Source organism: Heptranchias perlo, chromosome 10 (assembly GCF_035084215.1).
Source record: "Heptranchias perlo isolate sHepPer1 chromosome 10, sHepPer1.hap1, whole genome shotgun sequence".
Lineage (NCBI taxonomy): Eukaryota > Metazoa > Chordata > Chondrichthyes > Hexanchiformes > Hexanchidae > Heptranchias > Heptranchias perlo.
In genome coordinates, this window is record NC_090334.1 from 61477422 (window position 1) to 61505284 (window position 27863).

Here is a 27863-nt window from a genome sequence, read left to right on the forward strand (position 1 = left end):
TTTGAGCTCCTAAAGAATTTGTTTCTTTCAAAGTACAAATAACAATGATCTCTGAGCCAAAAACATAGCAAGGAAAGATGTTTCAGCAAAATAACTGAAACTCAAGTGAGATTGTGTTCTGTGTCAAAATAAACATCCAGAAATGGAGTCAGTTTCACCAACTGGTGTACGTTTATCGCCCTTTTAGAGTTCAAACTAAAACTAGCTTCAGGGAACGTCATTTAATGGCTGTCTGTATAAGCTTGCTATTGTTTTTAAATTTAGATTTCAATACCTCGAAACCAAATAGATGAAATGCAGCCCCAGCAAGCATCATCATTCCAACTTTCTAATTTTTTTCACGCTTTTAAAAAGCAAAGCAGCTTAATGAAAATTACAATGCAAAGTAGCATTTTTCTTTAAAAAATTAACCTGGCAATCAATTCATTCAACTTCTAATGTAAACCTGTAGATTCTGGTTCTGCTTCAATATAATTCTGCATACATGATTTTTAAAAGGAAAATCACATCAATATGAAGAAAAATGGAGGTCACTGTTATCGGTTCTCTTCCGTAAAACTAAATCTCTTTATTGGCCATTGGCTGCATCACTTCAGATTCACCACTGTCCTCACTGTGGTGTATTCAGATCAGTTTTCCAGTAAATTTTGGCAGCAATTCGCGACTGTACCTTATAACTTATGCCATTCATCGCCAAAATCGCCGATGTGGGAAAATCTGGGCTAATATGTTTCTCAAGTTTAAATTGGTGAATCTGCTTCTTTCCTAATTCTGAAACATGCCTGAACATTACTGTTCTGGTTAACAATTCAGTAAAAACAAAACTCAATAAATCTTATACTATTAAATAAACTATAAAAAATGTAACAGTGTGCATCTGTTCTTTATTGAAAAAAAATTACATTTTGTTCCAAGCTTTAGCAAAATGTATTTATCTTCAAAATTGAGGCAACCGTTCTGCTACCTCTGCCTTCTGTGACACCCTCCCCTTCACCACCTCTACCACTACCGCCCCTTCCCCTGCACTCTTCCCAAATTGGCCTCCTCCACCCTCATACTCCATAGTTGTTCCTCCACCTGCCCCCCTCCCAGCCCTCATTAAGATTACCTCATCTACAAAGCCCACTCTCTGCTCCCTTGATCCCCCTTCTGTCCACTCAACAGATTATTCCTGCTCTACCCTCCAGCACAGTTCCTACCTCCTAGAAAATTGCCATCATCACTCACCCACCCACCTCAAAAAACCTGGTCTCAACCCTTCCGCCACCTTTGCCACCTGGGCGGTTATCTGGTGTAGTGGATCGCCCGCTCTTTGTAGAACCCGCCCAATTTTCATTCCATTAAAATCAATGGAACAAAAATCAGATCCGTTCTATAAAGGGTGAGTGATCCGTTCTGCCAGGTTACTGCCCAGGTTGTGCAGTTGAAAATTACCTCTGCCATCTCCAAATGTTCCTTTCTCCCTGTAATATCCTGGAATTTAGTGCCACCTCACTATTACGTTCCCAACACACACTGTATGAGAGCCTCCAATCAAGGCTTTCAACCCACCTACAGCACTGAGACTACACTGACCAAAGTCACATACAACATCCTATGTAAGTGTGACTATGGCTCACTGTCCCTGTCCATCCTCCTCAACCCCTCTCTTCCCTTTGATACAGACCATCCTCCTTGAACATCTCTCTTTCTCAGTCCATCTCCATGCTCTGCTCTCTTATGGTTTAGCACCCCTCGCCAACATCATTTGAAAGCACAGGATGTATCCCATCAGCTCTCCTCCGTTAAAAGAAAGTTATCTGAGCTAAAGGCTGGAAAGCAACACTCCATTGTTGAGTGTGTCTGTGCAACTGTGCCATAAGTAAACATTCCATTTACCTGCAGGTGCTGCTTTTCTGCATCACTTCAGCCCGATGGTATCCAGATAACTTGCAAAATCCATCATTACTGTAAACTACAGGCCAGTCTACAATCTGTGCATTTCCAAGTAAGAAACTTGTCTCTGTAAATGTAAACAAATAGTCACAAGTTAAAATAGGGCAGTAGGCTATGCCATTCAGTACTGCATTTGATTGGCTACACTTTGGATGTAGACGTATTGTAGATATAGAGCAAGAGATTATGTAGAATCTTTTCTCTTATTTGGCTATTGTTCATCCGTTCATGAACTCGCTGACAGCACTAAGAAAGGGAAGACTTACTTTTTTTTGCCTTTCACAAACTCAGAACTTTCCAAAGCGCTTTACAGCCAAATAAGTACTTTTCAAGTGTAGTCACTATTGTAATGTAGGAAACATGGCAGCCAATTTGCGCAGAGCAAGGTCTCACAAACAGCAATGTGATAATGACCAGATAATTTGGTTGAGGGATAAATATTGGACAGGACAGGAGAACTCTCTTGCTCTTCTTCAAAACTAATCTCAAAGAGTTATTGTTTAACCACGTGGGAAATACATTAAATTACTTCTTAGTTTTTAAACCCAAACTTTTGTGTATTCCCAAGCTCATTCACTCGTTAACATTCACTACTAAGTACTGGCGTGGTAGATAGGCTTTGTGAGCCCTGTGTTAGACCCACTAAAACAGGGGTCAGCCATAAATTCGCTCAGGTGACAACACTTGCCAATACTTCAATATTATGTATTCCTGCAACAATGAGCGAGCATTCTTGCCCTGGTACTCTTCCTAGATGTGGAAAAGGCATTTGACCAGATGATGTGAGATTTTCTATCCCCTAGCCTCAGAAGTATGGGTGTGGATTTTCGTCTTTACTGTCTAGGTGTTAAGGATCGTATGAGCAGAGACAATGAGGAAAATCTGGCGGGGAGGATCATGTGCCAGTAACACAACCCACTTGATTTTCCTTCCATCAAAATGAGGCGGTAAAGATGAAAATCTGCCCCGTGACCTTTGGTGGCACCTTCAGAAGCTGCATCAAATTCTTCTACTCCCATCTCTCATTCTCAATCCTTGCAGCTGCACCTCCTCTGCATTCCTCCTCCAAGAAGGGGCCAGATAGGGATATCCCCAACTCACCCCTTCTCTTCATCCTGACTATAGAACTCCTAGCATCACATATAAAGCTGAACCTCCTGGGAAAGTGAAGCAAAATATCTCTCCACACAAATGGCTTTCTGCTACCCATGACTGGCCCAACCATATCCGTCCACAATACCTTCCAAACTATCAAAGAATTCGGCCAATTCTCGAGCTATTGACAAACAGAGTTCAATCGTTTGTCTAATAAATCTATATAACTTGTGTTAGCTTACTGACAACAACATCATTCCTTTTGTGATCAGTTCTTTCAGTTTTACTGGCACAGGATCAATGATTGAATAAATGAGCAATAAATGAATAGGGAAAGGCAAAGAGAGAACCTCTAATGGAGTGAAGCGCTAACAGAGTGAGGACATTCAACTGGGAATTTGGTGAGTGTAGGAATTAGGTGCAGAGGGGGAAGGAGGTGCTGAGTGATTTAAACCAAAGCACTATAGACAAAGACTGAGCAGAGCGAAAAGGGAGCCACACGAGGAATCACAACAAAGCAAGGAGCGCCAAGGGTAAGTCAGTAAGTATTTAGTTCACTGGGTAGTGTTTTTAGTGTGGTTACTGGGGATAAAAGGAGCAGGAGCGGAGGCTTGAGAGCAGAAGGAGCGGCCGACAGCAGAGCTAGACCAGTGACCGAGAGCAGAGTGGGGACATAAAGGAGTGGGACCAGTGACCAAGAGCAGAGCAGGGACATAAAGGAGCCGGACCAGTGACGGAGAGCAGAGCGGGGATATAAAGGAGAGGGACCAGTGACTGAGAGCAGAGCGGGGATATAAAGGAGAGGGACCAGTGACTGAGAGCACAGCGGGGACATAAAGGAGTGGGACCAGTGACCGAGAGTAGAGCGGGGACATAAAGGAGTGGGACCAGTGACCGAGAGCAGAGCGGGGATATAAAGGAGAGGGACCAGTGACTGAGAGCACAGCGGGGACATAAAGGAGCCGGACCAGTGACCAAGAGCAGAGCGGGGACATAAAGGAGCCGGACCAGTGACGGAGAGCAGAGCGGGGATATAAAGGAGAGGGACCAGTGACTGAGAGCAGAGCGGGGATATAAAGGAGAGGGACCAGTGACTGAGAGCACAGCGGGGACATAAAGGAGCCGGACCAGTGACCGAGAGCAGAGCGGGGACATAAAGGAGCCGGACCAGTGACCGAGAGCAGAGCGGGGACATAAAGGAGCCGGACCAGTGACCGAGAGCACAGCGGGGACATAAAGGAGCTGGACCAGTGACCGAGAGCAGAGCGGGGACATAAAGGAGCCGGACCAGTGACTGAGAGCAGAGCGGGGACATATAGGAGCAGGACCAGTGACCGACAGCAGAGCGGGGACATAAAGGAGTGGGACCAGTGACCGAGAGCAGAGCGGGGACATAAAGGAATGGGACCAGTGATCGAGAGCAGAGCGGGGATATAAAGGAGTGGGACCAGTGACCGAGAGCAGAGTGGGGATATAAAGGAGTGGGACCAGTGACTGAGAGCAGAGCGGGGACATAAAGGAGTGGGACCAGTGACTGAGAGCAGAGCGGGGACATAAAGGAGAGGGACCAGTGACTGAGAGCAGAGCGGGGACATAAAGGAGTGGGACCAGTGACTGAGAGCAGAGGGGGACATAAAGGAGAGGGACCAGTGACTGAGAACAGAGTGGGGATATAAAGGAGTGGGACCAGTGACTGAGAGCAGAGCGGGGACATAAAGGAGAGGGACCAGTGACTGAGAGCAGAGCGGGGACATAAAGGAGAGGGACCAGTGACTGAGAGCAGAGCGGGGACATAAAGGAGTGGGACCAGTGACTGAGAGCAGAGGGGGATATGAAGCTGAGACCAACTCTAACACAGGCAGAAGTTTGAAAGAGTGACATCAGAGGACAGCAGGTTGATGACTGGTTGGTGAGTAATAATGTTTTTTTGCTCTTTAAGCTGGGGGAGTGGTTTAAACTCGGAACCTATAACTTGCTAATACTTCATTAAATTAATAACTTAAACTAGATAAATTTATTTGTTTAAAAAAATAACTAAAAATAAACCAAGTGAATTAATTACATAAAAACTTTAAGTAAATAATTAAAACAAGGTTAGATAGAGATGCAGGTGATATACTGTAACTGCAGCATGTGGGTGTTTGTGGAGAACAGCGTGAGCCCAGGCACCACATCTGCAGTAAGTGCCTGCAACTCGAGGAACTTTGGCTCAGAGTTGTTGAGCTGGAGTCCAAGGTGCAGACATTGTGATGCATCAAGGAGGGGGAGAGATACCTGGACACTTTGACCCAGGAGGCAGTCACACCCCTTAGCTTAGGTAGTGGTTTAGATTTGGTTTATATGTGGTGAGTGGTCAGGGACAGGAGGACGTGAGTCAGGTAGGTAAGGGGACCCCAGATGCAGTGGTGGAGGAGCCTTAGCCTTTGACCTTGTCCAACAGGTACACAGTACTTGCTACCTGTGTGGATGAGAACAAAGACTGCAGGAAGGATGGGTAAATTGACCACAGCACTGTGGTACAAGAGGCCATTCAAGTGGGGGAGCGAAAAGGAATGTGGTAGTGTTAGGGAATGGTATAGTCAGGGGGATAGATAATATTCTATGCAGCCGTGACCAAGAGTCCTGAAGGCTGAGTTGCCTGCCTGGTGCCAGGGTTAAAGGCAACACCTTGCGGCTGGAGAAGAACTTGAAGCAGGAGGGGGAGAATCCCGTTGTCATCGTCCACGTGGGAACCAACGACATTAAGTAGAACTAGGAATAAGGTTCTGCTGAGGGAGAGTGATCATATCATAGAATTTCATATTGAGTTTGAGAGTAATGTAGTTAAGTTTGAAACTAGGGTCTTCAATTTAAACAAAGCCAATTACGTAGGTACAAGGGGCGAGTTGGCTAATGTAGATTGGGAAATTAGATTAAAAGATATGATGGTAGATAAGCAATGGTGAACATTTAAAGAAATCATTCACAATTCTCGACGATTATATATTTGCTTCAGGAATAAAAACTCAACGGGAAAAATAATCCAACCGTGGCTAACCAAAGAAGTTAAGGATAGTATTAGATTAAAAGAAGAGGCTTACAATGTTGCCAAAAAGAATAGTAAGCCTGAGGATTGGGAGGGTTTTAGAAATCAGTGAAGGATAACCAAGAAATTGATAAAGAGGGAGAAAATTAAATATGAGAGTAAACTAGCAAGAAATATAAAAACAGATTGTAAGAGCTTCTACAAGTGTGTAAAAAGGAAGAGATTAGTGAAAGTAAACGTGGGTCCCTTAGAGTTAGGGACAGGAGAAATTATAATGGGGAATAAGGAAATGACAGAAACGTTAAACAAATATTTTATATCTGTCTCCAAGGTAGAAGACACAAAAAACATACCGGAAATAGTGAGGAACCAAGGATCTAATGAGAAAGCAATTAAATTACTTAAAGTAATTAAGATTAATAAAGACAAAGTATTGGAGAAATTAATGGGCCTAAAAGCCGACCAATCCCCTGGACCTGATGGCCTACATCCTAGGGTTTTAAAAGAGGTGGATACAGATATAGTGGATACATTGGTTTTGATCTTCCAGAATATCCCAGATTCTAGAATGGTCCCCGTGGATTGGAAGGTAGCAAAAGTAACCCCGCTATTCAAGAAAAGAAAGAGAGAGCAAACAAGGAACTATAGCCCAGTTAGCCTGACATCAGCAGCAGGGAAAATGCTGGAATCTATTAATAAGGAAGTAGTAACAGGGCACTTAGAACATCATAACACGGTTTTATTTAAGGGAAATCATGTTTGACAAATCTATTAGAATTTTTGAGGGTGTATCTAGCAGGGTAGGTAAGGAACCAGTGGATGTAGAGTATTCGGATTTTCAAAAGGCATTCAATAAGAGGTTGCCACACAAGAGGTTGTTACGCAAGATTAGGGTTCATAGGATTGGGAATAATATATTAGCATGGATTCAGGATTGGTTAATGGACAGAAAACAGAGAATAGGAATAAACAGTCATTTTCAGGTTGGCAGGTTGTAACTATGGGGTGCCGCAAGGATCGGTGCTTGGGCCTTAGCTGTTTCCAATATATATCAATGACTTAGATGAGGGGACAGAGTGTAATGTATCCAAGTTTGCTGACGATACAAAGCTAGGTGAAAAATTAAGCTGTGAGGAGGATGCAAAGAGACTGCAAAGGGATATAAACAGGTTAAGTGAGTGGGCGAGAAGGTGGCAGATGGAGTATAAAGTGGGGAAATGTGAAATTATCCACTTTGGTAGAAAGAATAGAAAAGCAGAATATTTTTTAAAAGGTGAGTGACAAAGAAATGTTGGTATTCAGAGGGATTTGGGTGTCCTCGTACATGAATCACAGAAAAGTTAACATGCAGGTACAGCAAGCAATCAGGAAGGCAAATGGTATGTTAGCCTTTTTTGCATGGGGGTTGGAGTATAAGAGAAAGGAGGTCTTGCTGCAATTATATAGGGCTCTGGTAAGACTATACCTGGAGTACTGTGTACAGTTTTGGTCTCCTTACCTAAGGAAGGATATACTTGCCTTAGAGGGGGTGCAATGAAGGTTCACTAGATTGATTCCTGGGTTGAGAGGGTTGTCTTATGAGGAGAGATTGGGTAGAATGGGCCCATATTCTCTGGAGTTTAGAAGAATGAGAGGTGATCTCATTGAAATGTATACAATTCTTAGAGGGCTCGACAGGGTAGATGCTGAGAGGTTGTTTCCCCTGGCTGGAAAGTCTAAAACTAGGGCTCATAGTCACAAGATAAGGGGTCGGCCATTTAGGGCTGAGATGAGGAAAAATTTCTTCACTCAGATGGTTGTAAATCTTTGGAATTCTCTACCCAGGATGGCTGTGGATGCTGAATCATTGAGTATATTCAAGACTGAGATCGATGGATAGTTGGACACTAAATGAATCAAGGAATATGAGGATTGGGCAGGAAAGTGGAGTTGAGGTAGACGATCAGCCATGATCTTATTGAATGGTGGAGCAGGCTCAAGGGGCCACCTGGCCTACTCCTGCTCCTATTTATTATGTTCTCAGTACTAGTTATGACTGAGTAATGTACATTTTGCCAGGATTTCCTGCACAAATGGTTAGCGTAGGTTTCATCATCTATCTTCTTTCTACTCCATTAACATAAGCATAAATGTCTCCCTTCACTATTCTTAACATTCAGTACATGAACACTGAAACGTTGGCATTGCAAGATTTTAGCTTAGAAATTGCTATCTTCTAGTTAGGCGTTACCTCAGCAGTAGTTGAGGATTACTAAATAACAATTTCATGAATGCAGGTTAGCCCTCACTTACCGCTCATTTCCAAACACACTGAAATTTCTGTTAAGTCAAAGTTGGGTTTGGACACCACAGCACTGAAGCACTTATATGATGCATTGCTAGCCCTCTTGTACAAACAGTGTTGGTGCAAAGGCTGCTTCCTATGACCTAGAGTCTTCAGTTAAAGTTGGGCTACTGTATGTTTTAACTGGAACTTCAAGTTTTTTTGCACATTGTGGGGATTGCAACTTAGAACTGAATGTGGTAGAGGAGGACTAGCATGAGCAGGTAGAATGCAAAGTGTACTACCAGGCCTCCCAGCTCTATAACACAGTGGGATTTGTAGAGCAGGTACAGCAGGTTGTAGGTTTCACAATGACGCGTGACTATTTTGGTACAGTCACACATGAATTGCAAAAAGATGGGCCTTGTCAGAACACCTGCCAGAGCAGCAATTAGTGAATCAGTGATCAACATCCAAAGTTATTTCTAAAATCGCCGCCATCTTTGCTGGGATGTCATCTCTCTATATCAGCTGCTCAACATCATTCTGACTTTAGAAGAAAACCAAAGGCTTTATCATGCAGTCTGGTCCTCCTCTGGAGTTAGTTGAATTTTGGAATGTAGCCCCATCCTACCATCATTAAATGCAAGCTTTTTTTTTTAAGTGCAAGGCAATTTTCTTTACTCCTTCACCTTAGATCTATCCACTTAGCTTTTGATGCTGATATTGGTTAGATAGATAGGAGATGGGGTGAAGACAGGCATTATGCAGAGGACCAAGAACACGAACAGAAAAGGAAACATTCAGCAGCCAGGTGGGCTATAAAATGTCAAACATTTCTGCTGTACACAAAATATGTGGCGGGGGGGTGAAATTGGGCCAGGCGGTAAGCAGATAACTAAGCCTCGAAAATAGGGTCCCAGATGCGCGCGCACACTTTCAACGGGAAGTGCGCAGGACGCCATCTTGAACTCCACACTCCATCCAACGCACTGCCTTAACCTCGCTCAGCTGAACATGACAAATGGCATGAAGGACCTCCCAACAGCACTATTTAAAGGGATGATGAAGTAGTTACAGTTTAGTTGCTGCATTATTTCTTCTAGCTGCTGTTGCATTTGTGCGTGTTTTAGGAGGTTTCCAATACTTGGATCAAGTTTCAATAATCTACAGGGAGTGGGCTGGCTGGCTGACAGGCATCAACAAAGGCACTGGCAGAGTGGCAGGGGTGGGAGCAGGAATCCTGTCATCCTGAGAAGACAGCAGGCACGTGTTCCATGGAGCCACTGCCACTTGCTGCCTCCTGTTATGTGCCACCTTCTCCTGCAAGAAAGAGGGAAGTGTGTCAGTGAGTGTTCTGCAAGATCTTTGGATGATGCAGCTGTCATGGTTGAATAGCTTCCAGCGTGTGTGAACTGTGAGTTGTGTGTGTGAGGCTTGCAACAGTGCTAAGTGTGTGAGGGTGAGATAAAAAATATGATTTGAACAGTTGAGTGCTGATTGAAAGAGACTGTTGGTAGGTGGGGGATGGGTGTGTGGTGAAATGAGCAGTGGATGAGGCTAGTGGCGTAATTGGTACGATATGCTCGAACGCACTCACCTTGACAACTCGTGTTAAATCATTGAACTTCTTCCTGCACTGCATCCATGTTCTTGGTGCTATGCTCCTGTCATTTACCTCCTCCGCTACTTCCTCCTACTGCCTCTTGAGCATATGTCTGGAGAGCGTCCTGCCCCCGCCCTCTGCAGATATAGGATGCCCCTCCTACTCTTCACCTCTTGCACCAAGGCCTCCAGTGCATCATCAGAGAACTTTAGTGCACGCTGTCTCCCAGGCGCAGTCATTCTTCAAAGTATCACAGCACAGATTCAGTTTTGAAACGATTCCCACCACTCCTTGCAGCCACAATGCACCTCCCCTTTAAGAGGTGCAGGCTGCCTTTAAGAAGCATGAGCCACTAGCGATATTGGGGCCCCCTGCTGATGCGTGCAGCCAATCAACAGCAAAGGTAATGCTGGCTGCACGCAGCAATTATTTAAAACAGCAGGCAGCATGAATGTAACGTGCTGCCTGCATCACCACAATCCCAGCGCCAGTTTTCAGGGGTTATCCAATTAAACCCCGTGATGTCTTATTGTTGTAATGGGGTGTCATTGTGCACTGAAATAATTGTAACATTTTCCTACATAACAACAGTCGTAGAAGTAATTCATTGTGCGAAATGTTTTTGAGGTATTCCTGAGAGACATGGTAAGTCACTTTATAAATTCAAGCCTTTCATCTTTAGAGATTACTGAATAACAGTGATCATGTCACAAACTTTTCTACTCCTCTACATACATACTCTAATCTTTGTAGCTCCACAGCCACAAACGAGAAGTGATGTCAGTTTTTTTTAAAAAAGGATATTGCATACGAGATAGCTTGTAGCTATTAGATTTTTCCTGACTCAAGAATCTGTCTGATATCAAATTTTCAGTTATGTATGGCTTCATTGAAATTTTCAAAAACCACATTTCTTACACAAAGAAACTAAAATCAAAATCAAAGGCTTTACCTATGTAAAATCTACCTAAAGCAAACAAAAATAACAAGCTATTTTCTATAATCTCCTGGACTGCACAGCACAGCATAAAGGTCGAAGCAGCAATGCAGCACATAAAGCCTTTATAACAGAAGAACTCCAAATATTACACAGTTAATATTTGACTACAAATAAACAGGTTAATAGATGACTGGCAGCGATTTACAATACAGCAATTCAGTCAAATTGTCTAATAATGTTGTAAAACGCCCTCTGTTACACTTTGACACATTTACAGAACCACATGGCTTAATTGGAACCTCTCTTCTAGCTACTTGCTATTCGTTATACAGTTTTTTTAACTTTCTAAATAATGTTTCCTTTCAATTTTTCTTGTTGTCATATACTGGGGTTAATAAGTGCAGTAAACTGGCATGCTGTAGATACAAAAGGAACAGGGGTGATAGTAATATAGGATCTGAAAGTAATAAGACTAAGGAATAGAGGAATGGCTGAAGGACAGAAAGCAGAGATTAGGATAAATGGATGTTTCTCAAATTCTAGCCAAGATTTCTTTATTGGTATCTATTTGTTCTCCATATACATAAATGATTTGGACATGGGCATAGAAGGGATAATATCAAAATTTGCTCTAACATCTAATTATTGAACATAGCAAACCGAGGAAAAATGCAGGAGTCTCCAGGAGGCCATAGATACGTTAGGCATGGGCAAATACGTGTCAGATGCAATTCAACATAGATAAACGTGAAGTGGAGAATGGAAATATAACATAGATGGTAAAACTCTCAATGGAGTAGAGGAACAGGGAGATCTAGGAATGCACATACAGAGATCTTTAAAAGCAGATTTGTAGATGGAAAAAGCCACAAAAGGGCAAATGGGATTTTGGGTTTTGGATAGGGGCATTGCATACTAACGTAAGAAGGTGATAATGAATTTGTACAAGACATTGATCTACAGTGGAGTGCTATGTGCAGTTTTGGGAACCTCCATTAAGAAAGGATATTGGCGTGACGGAGAAGGTGTAATGTTGATTTACTAGGATCATAAAAGGGATGAGAGAATATCTATTAAAATTTGTATTTTCTTTTCCCACCCAAACGTAGTTATGATGAGAGACTTGAAAATCTAGACTATTTATTAGAGCAGAAAAGGTTAATGGAGGATCTAACAGAAGCGTTTAAAGTTCTGAAAAGGTTTGCGAGGGTAAATTGTAAAAGATTATTTCCACTGGTCAGTGAATCCATAATAATAAGGCAAAAATTTAGGATTAGTACCAAAAACATAAAGCGGAGGTTAGAAGAATTTTTTCATGAAATAGGTTACTAGAATATGGAATGCTTCACCATGAGTCACTGTTGAAGCAGTCAGTCACAGCAATTAAAAGATAATTTTATTAACACTTGAAAAGAAAAATATCGAAAGGATATGGGGTAAGAGCAAGGAAATGAGATTACAGGAGATAGCTTCAATGTGGAGCCAGCACTGGCACAGGTACAATGGACGTAATGATTTCCTTCTGTGCTAAAATTTCTACGATTCTACATGACATTACTTAACAAACACATGGGGGAAGGTTAGGAGCAGATATCTGTATATTATAATCTAAAACAACACTGCTAAAATCTTTAACAAATTCAATTAAACATTTTCTTACAAAATACAGATTCTCCTCAGAATTTACCACGTTTTAGTTCAAAATACAATACCTATATATACAGACACATATTTGATCCAAAATGCATTGGGAGTGATTTTCAACTGGCATGCACATCAGGTGGGTGGGGCATGCGCTGCACCCATCCGATAGCTCCATCGAAAAGTCTGAACCATATCCATGGTCAGGCCTCACTAAATATTTTGGGTGAACTGCCAGCTCTCAGCAAGCACGCACATGCAGCTCACCACTGGGAGGGGGAAGCGGTGGTGGGGGGGGGGTAATCTGGAGTAGGGCGTGAGGGGCACTGAGCACCCAGCATGGACCTAGTGCCATTGGTACACAAAAATGGCGTTGGGGTCCCACAACCAGTGTAGGGTCCCGATTTAAATATTTTAATTAGGCTCCTACCTGTTTAGGGTGGGATGCTAGCCGTCCATTTCGAGACCCATCTGAAAATCATGTCATTCAGACTTTGGATGGTCAATGGGTGGGAAATGTTTTCAACTTTCAGCTGCCATTCACCCTGTTGTCTAGCATTAAGGAGTGGGTGGCAGTTGAAAATCACCCCCATTACATGCAATGTAAACAGTGCAAAGTACTTTGCGATTCACATCAATTTTCAATTAACATAAACGACTTTTTTGACTAAACAAAATGCAAACAGAGCTAGTTCTTTAAATAATCATTTTAAACTTCTACATAATAATGCTACCGTTCACCAACATAATCACTGGTCCTCCATCAAAGTCATACAGATCTGCTGTACACTTTAGATGTTAGGACTTCTCTTGCAAAAATGTTCTTTCACTAAAAAGCCACTTAATTCAACAAGGATGTTGTGCATTATGCACGATGCAGCAGTATGCACACAAACATACAATCACAAACCTAGCCTCTTCATGTCTTTATAAATGCAATGAACTATGACTTGAGTGTGAAAATGTAAAATCTGGTTTTATTGATTATATCTGCCTTAACTAAAGCTTAACTATTGTCCTGTAAAATTTCAGAAGGATGCTCACTTGTATATTGGATCATGGTACAGCCATGGGTTGCAGAACAGAACACAATATAGATAAAACTGCAGGAAAATATAAATGGACTAGTCAGGTGGGCAGAAAAGTGGCAAATGGATTTCAATCCAGAGAAATGTGAGGTAATGCATTTGGGGAGAGCAAACAAGGCAAGGGAATACACAATAAATGGGAGGGTACTGAGAGGTGTAGAGGAAGTGAGGGACCTTGGAGTGCATGTCCACAGATCCCTGAAGGTAGCAGGACAGATAGATAAGGTGGTTAAGAAGGCATATGGAATACTTTCCTTTATTAGCCGAGGCATAGAATATAAGAGCAGGAAGGTTATGCTGGAACTGTATAAAATACCAGTTAGGCCATAGCTTAAGTACTGCGTACAGTTCTGGTCACCACATTACAGGAAAGATGTGATTGCACTAGAGAAAGTACACAGGAGATTTACAAGAATGTTGCCAGGATTGGAGAATTTTAGCTATGAGGAAAGATTGGATAGGCTGGGGTTGTTTTCCTTGGAACAGAGGAGGCTGAATGGTGATTTAATTGAGCTGTACAAAATTATGAGGGGCCTAGATAGAGTGAATAGGAAGGACCTATTTCCCTTAGCAGAGAGGTCAGTGACCAGGGGGCATGGATTTAAAGTGATTGGTAGAAGGATAAGAGGGGAGCTGAGGAAAATTTTTTTCACCCAGAGGATGGTGAGGGTCTGGAACTCACTGCCTGAAAGGGTGGTAGAGGCAGAAACCCTCAACTTATTTAAAAAGTACCTGGATGTGCACCTGAAGTGCTGTGACCTACAGGGCTACAGACGAAGTGCTAGAAAGTGGGATTAGGCTGGGTGGCTCATTTTCGGCCGGCGCGGACACAATGGGCTGAATGGCCTCCTTCTGTGCCGTAAATTTTCTATGAATGTATGATAAAAATAGAAAATGCTGGAAATACTCAGCAGGTCAGGCAGCATCTGTGGAGAGAGAAACAGATGCTGCCTGACCTGCTGATAATATCCAGCATTTTCTGCTTTTATTTCAGATTTCCAGAATCTGCAGTATTTTGCTTTTGATACAATATAGATATGATGTCTTGCAGCTTATCTACCTAAACCTCTTCCTTTCTCTGCCAGACAAAGAGTAAACGCAGTCCAATCTCTTTTAAAAGTAGAGCATGACTGCTCCTAAAGTGTTAATTTTGACACAAAGCTCAGAGCATTATTTTATTTGATTATTGATTAATCATGTAAGTGTTTGTGCACGATCAGCATGGGCTCAGCTCTACCAATTCAATCTAAGTTTCCCATGTTCAGGGTTTCAGGAGATTTCACACTGAAATCACCATCTTTTACATGAAAATTTGGCTAAATATCTAAAGTGTCCTTACCCTTAATTTCTTAATGAAATTCGTCATTGATCTCCTAACCTTGGAGAACGCTATTATTGCTAAGTAATTCTAAATCAATTTTCTGTGTATACACCATAAAAGTGTCATCACTAGGGAATTAGAGCAGCACATCCACTTCAGTGGACATCCTTTCCTCAATGCTTCTTTTCATTAATGAATTGAAAGGAATTTCAATTCTGAAAGATTGAATGCTCTACAGATAATCACACAAAATAGCGTTTAATTTAAAATGAGAAAATTGGGCCCAATTTATTATTTTTCTACAACTTGACTCATTGATGTTTTTTAATATGACTTATTATCTTGGTGAATTTTAATTATGATACCAGGTTCTTTCTTGCAATTTAGGATGTTTTCCTCTGCTATATGTCCATGTTGAAATACTCGTAGGCAGTCTTTTTGTATCTATGTTGTCTCTCACTAGATATGAATTTGTGTAGATATGCTATGTGCTGATTTAGGTAACAACTCAGGAGTACATACACCATTGTAACACATTCCCAACAATCCATTATTGAATGGTGAATTTTAAAAACCATTATAAATGTATATTTCATAGTTAGGCGGTTTTTACAAACTTAAGTTCATAACATGTCCAGACTGTTCAACAGACTGCCTGGACGCTTTTTTTAAAAATGACTTTGCAATAGACTTGAGTCATAATCCATCCAGTGCAAAACCAGAGCGAAATGAAACTACCTGCTGAAGTTGTTTCACTTCTCTGAAAAAAATGTGCATGTTAGACATTGAACTGACACCTGAGTCACTAATTTTACAGTGATGCAAAATAGAATACATTTTGCCATAATTAGCCTAGATCTCTAATCAAAGATACATGAGATGCTTTGAGAATTCTGTGAGTACGGAGCTAACAGAAATAGAACTGTCATGTTCAATGCTTGCTTCACATACTCACTTTCCTCTTGCAGGAAAACTAGCACAAAGCACATACTGCACTTCAGTATAATTTGATTCATAAGCTGTTTTCTTTAAATCAATGCACTGTAGAATATGGACTAAATTGCAAATGTTTTAATGTTTTGCATTTCTTCTGCTATGACGAACATTTGGTGAATTTTTTAACTAGTTGTCATTACATCGTACAATAACTGCTATTTACAAACCATCTCCTTTGTTTGAATTACAAAGACTGTCTAAAAATTTCATTCAGCAATTGAGTGAAAACCAGAAGATCAAAGCAATCATTAATGTAGAATTGAACAGATTACAGCATTAGGAATTTCACTGATTAAATAAAAATGCACACAAGAATGTTATTTTATTGGAAAAGTAACAGAGAGAAAAATAGCAGAGATTATGGTTAAGGAGGAGGAGTGTGAAATTAGATGGGATAAACATAGCGAGAGAGGAAGTATTAAGAGGTTTAGCATCTTTGAAAGTAAATAAATCGCCGGGCCCAGATGAAATGTATCCCAGGAAATAGCGGAGGCTCTGACCATCATTTTCCAAACGTCCCTGGCTACAGGCATGGTGCCATAGAACCATAGAACCATAGAAAAGATACAGCACAGAAGGGGACCATTCGGCCCATTGTGTCCGCGCCAGCTCGAAGAACAACCAGGTGCCCATTCTAATCCCACCTTCCAGCACCCGGTCTGTAGCCCTGCAAGGATTGAAGGACTGCTAACATTGTACCGTTGTTTTAAAAGGGAGAAAGGGATAGACTGAGTAATTACAGTCTAACCTTGGTGGTGGGCAAATTATTAGAATTAATTCTGAGGGACAGCATAAATCATCATTTAGAAAGGCATGGGTTAATCAAGGACAATCAGCATGGATTTGTTATGGGAAGGTTGTGTCTCACTAACTTGATTGAGTTTTTTGAGGAAGTAACAAAGAGGGTCGGTGAGGGTAACGTGTTTGATGTAATCTACATGGATTTTAGCAAGGCTTTTGACAAGGTTCTACATGGCAGACTGGTCAAAAAAGTAAAAGCCCATGGGATCCAAGGGAAAGTGGCAAGTTGGTTCCAAAATTGGCTCAGTGGCAGAAAGCAAAGGGTAATGGTCGACGGGTGTTTTTGTGACTGGAATGCCGTTTCCAGTGGCGTTGCGCAGGGCTCAGTACTAGGTTCCTTGCTCTTTGTAGAATATATTAATGATTTGGACTTGAATGTAGGGGGCACGATCAAGAAGTTTGCAGATAATACAAGAATAGTGAGGAGGAAAGCTATAGACTGCAGGAGAATATCTATGGGCTTGACAGGTGGGCAGAAAAGTGGTAAATGGAATTCAATCTGTAGAAATGTGAGGTAATGCATTTGGGGAGGGCAAACAAGGCAGGGGAATACACAATAAATGGGAGGATACAGAGAGGTGTAGAGGAACAGAGGAACCTTGGAGTGCATGTCCACAGATCCCTGAAGGTAGATAAGGTAGTTAAGAAGGCATATGGGATACTTTCCTTTATTAGCCGAGGCATAGAATATAAGAGCAGGGAGGTTATGCTAGAACTGTATGAAACACTAGTTAGGCCACAGCTTGAGTACTGCATACAGTTCTGCTCACCACATTACAGGAAAGATGTGATTGTACTAGAGAGGATTTTACCAGGGCTGGAAAGTTTTATCTATGAGAAAAGATTGGATAGGCTGGGGTTGTTTTCTTTGGAATAAAGGAGGCTGAGGGGAGATTTAATTGAGGTGTATAAAATTATGAGGGCCTAGTGGATAGGGAGGACCTATTTCCCTTAGCAGTGGGGTCAGTGACCAGGGGGCATAGATTTAAAGTAATTGGTAGAAGGATTAGAGGGGAGCTGAGGAGAATTTTTTTCACCCAGAGGGTGGTGGGGATCTGGAACTCACTGCCTGAAAGGGTAGTAGAGGCAGAAATCCTCATTTCATTTAGAAAGTAGTTGGATGTGCACTCGTAGTGCCGTAACCTACAGGGCTACGAACCAAGTGCTGGAAAGTGGGATTAAGCTGGTTCGCTCGTTTTCGGCCGGCAGGGAGACGATGGGCCAAATGGCCTCCATCTGTGCCATTACTCTCTATGATTCTATGATTTAGGCTGCATTCACACCACATCTGAAGTGTTGGTGGAAAGCGAGAGACTCTACGGAAGAAAGGAGTCTTACTCCACTTCACCACAGCATCAGGTCACTCTTTTAGTCCAGATTTACACTGCAACTTCTTAATATCATTGTAAAACCACCTTGTATAAATGCAGCCTTACAGCATTATCAACACTTTAGCTAAACTGATTTAAGAAGATCATTGAATTACAGATTTTTAATGCAGATACAGTATTTTGATCTGAAAATTAATTTATTTAGTTTACAAATGTTCACATTGGAAAAGGTTATAGTATTTAACAAGAATGTTTCATAAAAATTCTGAGAGTGTGAAATAACAAAATCCTCTGGCGCATTTAGGAAGTGACAATGATGACACCAAATTAGTTATAGTTAATACTGAGGAGGAATACACAGGAAGACATTAATAAACTTACAGATTGGGCGTGTAACTGGCAAATGAATTTCAATACAGATAAGTGTGAGGTGGTACATTTTGGTAGGGAGAATAAGGAGGCCACATACTGCTTTGAAAATAAGAGTCTAAATGGGGTAGAGGAGCAGAGGGATATGGGGGTACAGATACACAAATCACTAAAAGTAGGTACGGAGGTTAATAAGGCCATAAAAAAAGCAATCAAAGCACTGTTTCTAGACAGATAGGATTGAAAAACATAAAAGTTATGATAAACTTGTACAGAAACTTGGTTAGACCACACTTGGAATATTGTGAACAGTTCTGGTCTCCATATTATAAAAAGGATATAGAGGCACTGGAGAAGGTGCAAAAAAGATTTACTCGGATGACACCGGAACTAAGAGATTATACCTAGCAGGAAAGATTGAATAGGCTGGGGCTTTTTTCTCTAGAAAAGAGAAGACTGAGTGGTTATCAGATAGAGGCCTTTAAGATTATGAAAGGGTTTGATAGGGTAGGCATAGAGAAGATGTTTCCATTTGCAGGGGAGACCAGAACTAGGGGCCATAAATATAAGATAATCACTAATAAATCCAATAGAGAATTCAGGAGAAACTTCTTTACCCAAAGATTGGTAAGAATGTGGAACTTGCTACCATAAGGGTTAGTTGAGGCGGCTGGTATGGATGCATTTAAGGGGAAGCTAGATAAACACATGTGGGAGAAAGGAACAGAGGGATATGTTGATGGGGTTGGATGAAGAAGGGTGGGAGAAGGCTCGTGTGGAGTATAAACACTGGCATGAATCTGTTGGGCTGAAAGGCCTGTTGCTATGCTGTACATTCCATGTAATTCTATGTAAGTTGTCAGGTGGTTGTAAAGACCCAACAGGTTCACTAATGTCCTTTAAGGAAGGAAACCTGTTGTCCTTACCCAGTCTGGCCTATATGTGACTCCAGTCCGCACCAATGTGGTTGACACTTAACTGCCCTCTGAAGTGGCCTAGCAAGCCACTCAGTTGTATCAAACCAGTTGCAGTGGTTCAAGAAGAAGGCCCTCTATCTCCTTCTCAGGACAACTAGGGTTGGGCAATAAATGCTGGCCTTGCCAGTGACAGCCATTACCCGAGAATGGGGAACAAAGGAAGTAATTTGCAGAAAGTTAAAAAATATAGGAAAAATATTATCAGCAAATGCCGGAGGGATACTGTTCATGGTTTTATCATGAAGGAAAAACTGGAATCTGTCATTTCATGATTAATCTCATTTGGTCATGAAGTTAACTAACACGATGATAAAGCATAATCTTGCTAAATAAATGGAAGTTGCTATTAGCAATAGGTCTGACATTAATGTAACATAGGAACAGTAGGCCATTCAGCCCCTCAAACCTGTTCCGCCATTCAATTAGATCATGGCTGATTTGCACCTCAACTTCATTTATCCGCCTTTGATCCATATCTCTTGATACCCTTACCTAGCAAAAATCTAGCGATCTCAGTCTTGCAAATTTCAATTGGTCCAGCATCCAACCTTTTGGGGGCATGAGTTCCAGATTTCCACTATCCTTTCTGTGAAAAGCTGCTTCTTGATTTCACTTCTAAATGGCCCAGCTCTAATTTTAAGATTATGCCATTTGGTCTGGATTGCCCCACCAGATGCCCCATTCTCTGTATCTAGCCTACGAAATCCCTTTATCATTTTAAACACCTCAATTAGATCACCTCTCAACCATCTAAACTCAAAGGAATATAAGCCAAGTTTAAGTAACCTGTCCTCATAATTTAATCCTTTAAGCCATGGTATCATTCTTGTGAATCTGCACTGTACCCCCTCCAAGGCCAATATATCTTTCCTGAGGTTCGGTGCCCAAAACTGAATGCAGCACTTCAGATGGGGTCTGGCCAAGGCTCTGTACAGCTGAAGTATCACTTCCTCTTCTGTTTACCCCTTTCTTAATCAACCTTAATCTTCCTAATCAGATTGGAATAAGCACATTTAAAAATAATAAACTGAATTATAAAAATAAATTCCTGTTTCTGTTAAACAACTCAATTGGTTTCCATACACTAATTCTAATCTCTTGAATGAACAGTCTTTTATTACGTAGAAAATGGTCACATACCAGTAAGACAAACTGAAGATAAAGGCAAAGCGGTCACTGATTTTGTGAAATAGCATATTTGACCACCAGTTACAAGTTGTTATCATCTTGGTGGCAATGTGCTGCCTTTTTGTTCTGGTTTGGACACATGCACTGGTAAAATTTTAGATATTATTACCATGGGAAAGATACTTGTCGCCATGCTGTTCCTGTGGTGTTCCATCCTTTATATGTTGGTACAATTTCTTCCCTGATGTTTTAAATAATTTCAGACTTCAGGTGATTAGCTTTTATAGCTTTTAGACATAATTGAGTGATATCACTCTAAATTAAAACTCCACCTTAAACAGTCAGCTGGAGGTTATCTTCCATTGTCAAGATTTGAATTCTCTGCTCAAAAACTGCAGGACCTTTTCCCCTCTGTCTCACTATATCAGAATCAGGGCTAGCTCAAGAGGTTTGGGGTTGCATGCAGGAACTACTCTGTGGGGATCATCTCTCTCCCACTGAAGGAACGGACATACACCTCCAGAAAATAGAAAGTGGGTGAAATTGGACTTGGGCGGGGATGCAACACGGGCGATATCGCATTGATCGTCCCGCCAGATACACTGTTCCATTGACGCCAATGGAACTGAATGTTATGTGTGTCGTATAACGGGTGGCAAAATCAATTCCGCCAGTTTTGCGTCCCCATCCATTTCCAATTTCACCCCCAAAATATTTACAAAACAGTGCAGGCTGGTGTAGTTTCAAACATATTTATGGAAAACTATAATTATCTCTCTCACACACTGTTCCACAAATGCTATGATAAATACATGCTCTCATACACGCATTCACAGGCACACACACCCTCATGCACCTATGCCCTTACACACATAAATGCCTATCCTTAATCTCTGAGTCACACACTCTCAATCCTCTACATGCACACTCTTGTGAAGTAAAGTGGCTCTTTCATCTCCCCAGTACTCTTTATCTTTTATTCAACACAAAAATAATTTTGATACCTTATTCATGTGCTGCTTCTACCCAGTGTCTGCTTTCTACCAATGTCTGACTTCCCTTCCTTAAGCAGCCAGGGACCATTAGTGGGCCTAGGGCCAATCAGTTCCTAACCTTAAACTTTTATTCAACCCAAATGTTACTGTAGATTATGTTTCCTACAAACACTGTTATTACAAACTTTCCATCCTGAATACAGCAAAATCATAGAAACACACTGGTATATTTGAAATATCCTTCACAAGACAATAAATATCAATGAGCCAGATTTTGCTTGTTTGTTAGACTTGCACTTGCCCATAGCCTCCTAGGTACAGTTGATCATTGTGAACTGAGTGATACTGGTGCAATTCTCCCACGTGCCTGGAAGGTGCCAGTTGCATAAAAATCAATAGTTCTAATTACCTTCAAACCTACAACTAGTTCGGGTGCTATCTAGGAGGATAATTCCAGGTTGGCATTCAGCATAAGACAGCAGTCAGCTATTAGTACATCTCTGCTGGGACAAAACCAATGAAGACATGTTGTTTTGTTAAGAGCAAATAGTTGGTTTATGCCTTGAAAATCAACTGAGAAGGAGATCGCCATCTTTTTGCTCCTTTATGTTTCAGCTGATCCAAAGCTCCAAAACAAACACTCTGCTCACATAAGACTTTTTGATCTTACAAATGTGGAAAAGGTATTCAGTGCCTAGTAGTAGTATTTAAACCTACTTTAACTGAGACTAATACAGTACAGGGAATTCAAAGTTATTAAATGGAGAAAGTACTGTTTTGGCTTATTTTAGTTTGATGTGACCCTTAGTAATTGGCTTAATTAGTGCTTTAGTCAATGTGCACTGATCTATTACAGCTAAGTTAAACTGTATATGGATAATGTGGGCCTGCAGTAATTAACATTAAGTGCTACATTACTGCCAGTGGTAACACACCACATTGTGTGCTCCTAAACCAGCAAGAGTATACACAGTATAGAGGAACATTACTGTACACGCTGTTCACACAATCAATTTCAACATAGGAATATTTCCTTCATCAAAGTAATAAATTTATGAAAGGGTATAAATGCCTCCATTCAGAAACAAAGGGGGCAAAATTCAACTTTGGTGGGGGTGCAAAATGGGCAGAAGCGGATTAGCCTCCCATTATGCATCAATGGAAAAGAAAATCGGGTGGGGTGTAAAATGGGCATAGTGTATAATGGGCAGGGTGTATCACGGGCAGGGTGTATCACGGGCAGGGTGTATCACGGGCAGGGTGTATCACGGGCAGGGTGTATCACGGGCAGGGTGTACAATAGGCAAGATGTACAATGGTAGTGTGTACAATGGGCAGGGAGTACAACAGGCAGGGTATACAACAGGCAGGGTATACAACAGGCAGGGTATACAACAGGCAGGGTATACAACAGGCAGGGTATACAACAGGCAGGGTATACAACAGGCAGGGTATACAACAGGCAGGGTATACAATGGCATGGTGTATAACGGGCAAGGTGTACAACGACATGGTGTATAATGGGCAGGTTTATAATGGGCAGCCAATCCAATACCGCTCATTTTGTGCCCCCACAGAAAGTTGAATTTTACCCCCAAAATGTTGATTTCTTCTTTGGAGATAACATTATAAATAATGGGATAGTACTTTTAGAAATATTTTTAACAACAATTTTTTTGCCAGTCTTCTCCCCTCCCCTCCTGGAGATGTTGATTCATGATGGGATGTAATTTCATGAGTGCCTACCTCATTTCACATGTCAGCCCTCCACTCTGGCTTCCACACCGCCCATAGCACCAAAAAGTCACGAATGACACCATGTGACCATGGTGCATTATCCCTTCTCATCCTCCTCAACCTCCATGTAGCTTTTGACACTTGACCACACCATCCTCCTTCAACGTCTCTCCTCCAGTGTCCAGCTCCATGGGACTGTCCTTGCTTGGTACTACTTAACTATCCAATCATAGCCAGAGCATCTCTAGCAATTGTTTCACTTTCCATCCTTGTGTCATCACCACTGCATTCCCCCAAGGATCCATCCTTGGCCCCCTCCTCTTCCTCATCTACATGCCACTCCTTGAAGACATCGACCATAGACATGGAGTCAGCTTCCACACACTCTATCCCCTCTACCTATGCACCACTTCTCTCACCTTGTTCCACTGCCTGTGTGCTGTCAGACTACTTCTCTGACATCCATTTTGGATGAGCCTGACCTTCTTCCAGCTAAACATTGGGGAGACTGAAGTTATTATCTTCAGTCCCTTCTATAAACTCAATTCCCTTGCCATTGACTCCACTCCCCCCTCTCACTCCGGCCACTATCTCAGGCTGAACCAGAATGTTCACAACCTAACATTCTCTTTGACCCTGAGCTAAGCTTCTGACCCCATATCCTCTTCATCACAAAGACCACCCACATCTGTTGCTGAAATCTTCATTCATACTTTTGTCACCTCAGACTCATTAGGGGTAAAATTGGTCTACGCCAGTAGTGCAAAATGGGTTCACAGTGAATCGACAGCCCATTTTGCACCACAACAATTTTCTTTTCCATTGATGGCAAAATGGGCTGCCAATTTGCTATGAGCCCATTTTGAACTACTGGCCTAGATCAATTTTGCCCTCAATTACGCCAAAATTCTCCTGGCTGGCCTCCTGAACGCCTATCCTCCACCCTCCAAACACCTCAGCTCATTCAAATCTCTGCTGCCCATACTCTATCCAGCATCAAGTCTCTCTCACCCATCTCCCCCGCTCTTGGGGTGTTTTTTTACATCCCTAGCTGGTTTTCACCTGTCTAGTCCAGGGAATGTTGAAGCCAATTACGATGCCCCTACGGTCTCCTTGGCTGAAATCAACTGATGCACAGATCGGCATTCAACCTGCAGTCCTCTGGTCTGCAAGGCTCAGTTACACTCTGACTTACCAAATGAGTCACCAGAGGTGCTGTAAGTACAACTATACAAACTAATGTTAAAAGTATTGTAACTCCTAAAGTACCCTAACCATGAATCCCAACTATTCATTCTTGTCATCTTTGTACTGTTTAAAGTTGTATTCAACTCTAAATATTGATATTTGGATTTATATTTGATAAAAAGTGTACATTTTAAAAGCAAATTACATCTATAAAAGATGCTAATTTGCTTTTAAAATGTTATGATGTTATCAGCTGCATAGAACACGTCATAGTCCATGGAGGTGACATCACAACTGAAAACAGATGGAGAATAGTTTCACATTAAAGTCATCAGAAACATTCTGCAATCTGCACGTCAATTTCGTTCCCATTAGAAATAAAAATATTACATCTAATTTTATCATTTTATTTGTAATTACTGACCAGTGATCTAAACAGGATGCATGATGAGGATCTATGGGGACGTGCAGTTCTGACTGAATCACCAACATTACCAATCAACCAAGTGATAAATGTTATCGCAATTCTGGGTGTTTTTGTCGATCCATCAATTTGTTGGGTTTTCTGTTTGGCTGGTTTTTGTAAATATAGCGTTGTCCTTTGTATAAATTATGAAACTAATTATGTGCCATTAATTTTCAAGGAATAGAGTGAAATGCAAGATGTACCATTAATCTGATTCAAAGTTCTAAAGCAGTGCTTGTGCAGTGTTGTACTGTTAAACATTCCTTCAAGTGTCCTTTTGATTTCCTCTGATCTTATTTCTCGTATTGATGTATGGACACATTTAAAATAACAGGTTTACAATAAGTCAGTTCTGCCACTTTAACAGGTTGGCAGTGCTCATTGGGACAAGTTTGTTGCAGCTGGGGCTGTGTGTGTGTGTGTGTCGGGGGTCTTGTTAAGGGGTTGAGGTGGTACTGGACTAGATGCCTCTGCGTGAGGAGTAACAGCGACCCGTAACGGCAATGGTGGGATTGTGAAATGATTCTTGTTACGAATAGTCCGGCGCTGACTTCTGGTTGAATGATTACCGCATAGAGCAGGTGGGAAACAACAAACAAATGCAACCGTCACCCAAGATTCCGACAGATCACAGCATTTTTCGACGGCCCCTTGATCAAAGGTGGTCTGTCAGTGATAACATGCAGGTATAACTTGTATAAGCCACATATAACCCAACCGAAGCAAATGTCCCTTATCATTTTCTCCAGCCCTTTCAAATACAGTAAACACTAAATGATAAATATATAGCACGAGATATTAAGTTATATAATTTGAAAACGTTTCATTCCAATCTTTCCCCAGCTAAAGTTCGTTACAGGTTATATCTTTGGGAATATATATATGTATATGTGAGCGTGCTTTAACCTATAAAATGTAGTTTCTCTTTTAAGCTGGCGATTGCAGCTTTTGTAGATTGCACTGTGTATTTCGGAATACCGTACATGTTGTTTGGGTTGGAATGTTTTCGGTTGAGTGTTATTTTAAAGGACTGTGTGTTCGCTGTGAGGAATGAGACAGCTTATATAGACATATATATATATATATATATATCATTAGTAACGGCAGAGTTTGTACCAGCTCCCAAATCATCCAAAAGTATTTTCATTTATTCAATGTTTGGAACTATTCCACGTTCTAAATATCTATTCACATATCAACTTCATCAACAGACTGAAACTAGATTTACAGGAACGCTCCAGGTGAAACTGTCCTGAAATCCTTTACTTCTCCAACCCTTTGGTCAGTTCTGATTGAGCGCTGCAACTTCCTCGGAGTTATCTGTCACCTGGCCTCGGTTTGCATCAACGCCGAGAAGACAACTGCACGCAGTTTCCCAAACACAAGCTACCCTCCAACATTAGGCTTTAATTTTTTTTGTGCTTTGTGCATTTCCCATACGGCTCATTTACTGTCAGACGCATTAGTGAGTGCATCAACCATTGTTCTTGACACCCCTTGTTGCTCTGTTGGTCTCACTTGGGTGGTTGAATTAAAATTAAAAATAACGCTATCCAGCATGTTGGGAATATGATAGCAAGAATGGAGATACAGATCAGAAGGAGCTGTACATGTTTGCAGACAGCTCAGCCATTAAAAAAAAAGTTTAGCATCGCTTTTCACAAGGTCTAATAACAAGTGTTCCAATAAATTACTTTTCATCCATGCTTAGCAATCCTTTAGTATTTCTACTCGTTTTATTTGATGTTCTGTGCTTGTAAAACGATTGTTTCCGAAGTATTCCAGAGTAACACAATTAAGATGGGTCCAAAACTAAATCCAAATGAATTGTCTTCAACATAAATGATATCCAATTTATATAGATCTGCTTTATCTTACCACACGTTTAAAGATACATTTGGATATAATATCAATAAATCAATCTATGTGCAACTCGAACAGTGAAAGGGGGTTAAGTAAAGGAGAGAAAAAGACTATGCACAGAGAATAAACACTATCGTTCCACCAATCAATATTTAATCATATAAAGTGCTCTAGCGCATCACTGCAAGTGTTAGCTTACCGCTGGATCGCCGGACAATATTTTCCAAAAAAGTATTCTGCGGTGCCACCAGCCCTCTTTTTCCACCGGGCATCCTGGGTTTGCAGAGTTTTTGGAAGATGTTGTTAGGCGGTGACTGCTAACAGCGACTCCAAGCAGATGGTCAGTTTTTGGTGGGAATGGGCTCATAGTAGCGCCCAAGCTGGCGCTGGCGCTGGAGCTGCTGTCGCTGTTGGTACATCGCTGGCACTGGCAGCTTCCAGGCGCCGCGTCTGCGCACTCTGCTCCTGACGCATGGACCCTCTCACTACAACACCGCTTACTGAGGTGGGGGTGGTAGGGGGAGAGAGGCGTGCAAAGCACGGGGTCTCTTCGCAAGCAGCGGCACCCCCTTTCCGCTCGAAGAAACGAGGCTGCTCCCGCCGCCTTCCATTGGAGGTCTGTGCAAAACCTCTAAACTGCACGAGGTGCCAAACCCCGGGCAGACGCGCAACCTGTGGGAGGGGAGGGTCTGAGCGTTAATGGGTGAAATATCTGAACAGGTCAAAGAGAAACTTTGCATACTGGAAAACTTATCTAATTTAACCTCTTAGCAAATAAAAATGATCGCGTGCTTTTCTCCAAACTTGACAACGATGAAGTTGGGTTAGTCCCCTTCCAGTCAGTCTCCCTCCCGCTTGTTGTAATGGATGAGATAAGCGGTGGCTCCCGCCTTTGCCAGATGCAGCCCTGAGGTTTACTCCCTGCACCGGTTATGGTTGGGATGTGTGTGTATTTGTATCTGAGGAGAGGCACTAACTGGGCAGTGCATTGTCTGGTAAGCACAAGGCTGTGTGAGAATGTGAAATTACCACCAGTTGCACCAGGGACCTTGGCAAAAAAAAACTTGCATTTATATAGCGCCTTTATCCTAGAATCAT

The 27863-nt window shown here is 41.7% G+C and overlaps 1 protein-coding gene across 1 annotated transcript in view; it reads right to left on the reverse strand.

The window, feature by feature from the left end:
• kcnh5b (potassium voltage-gated channel, subfamily H (eag-related), member 5b) overlaps positions 1–27037 on the reverse strand; it is a 236730-nt gene extending 209693 nt beyond the window's left edge. Inside the window, exons 1-2 of the mRNA XM_067991044.1 lie at positions 26965–27037; positions 1879–2002 (exon numbers count right to left, since the gene is read on the reverse strand). Coding sequence (XP_067847145.1) covers positions 1879–2002; positions 26965–27037 — 197 coding nt within the window. The remainder of the gene's footprint in view (positions 1–1878; positions 2003–26964) is intronic.
• Between the last annotated feature and the right edge of the window lie 826 nt (positions 27038–27863).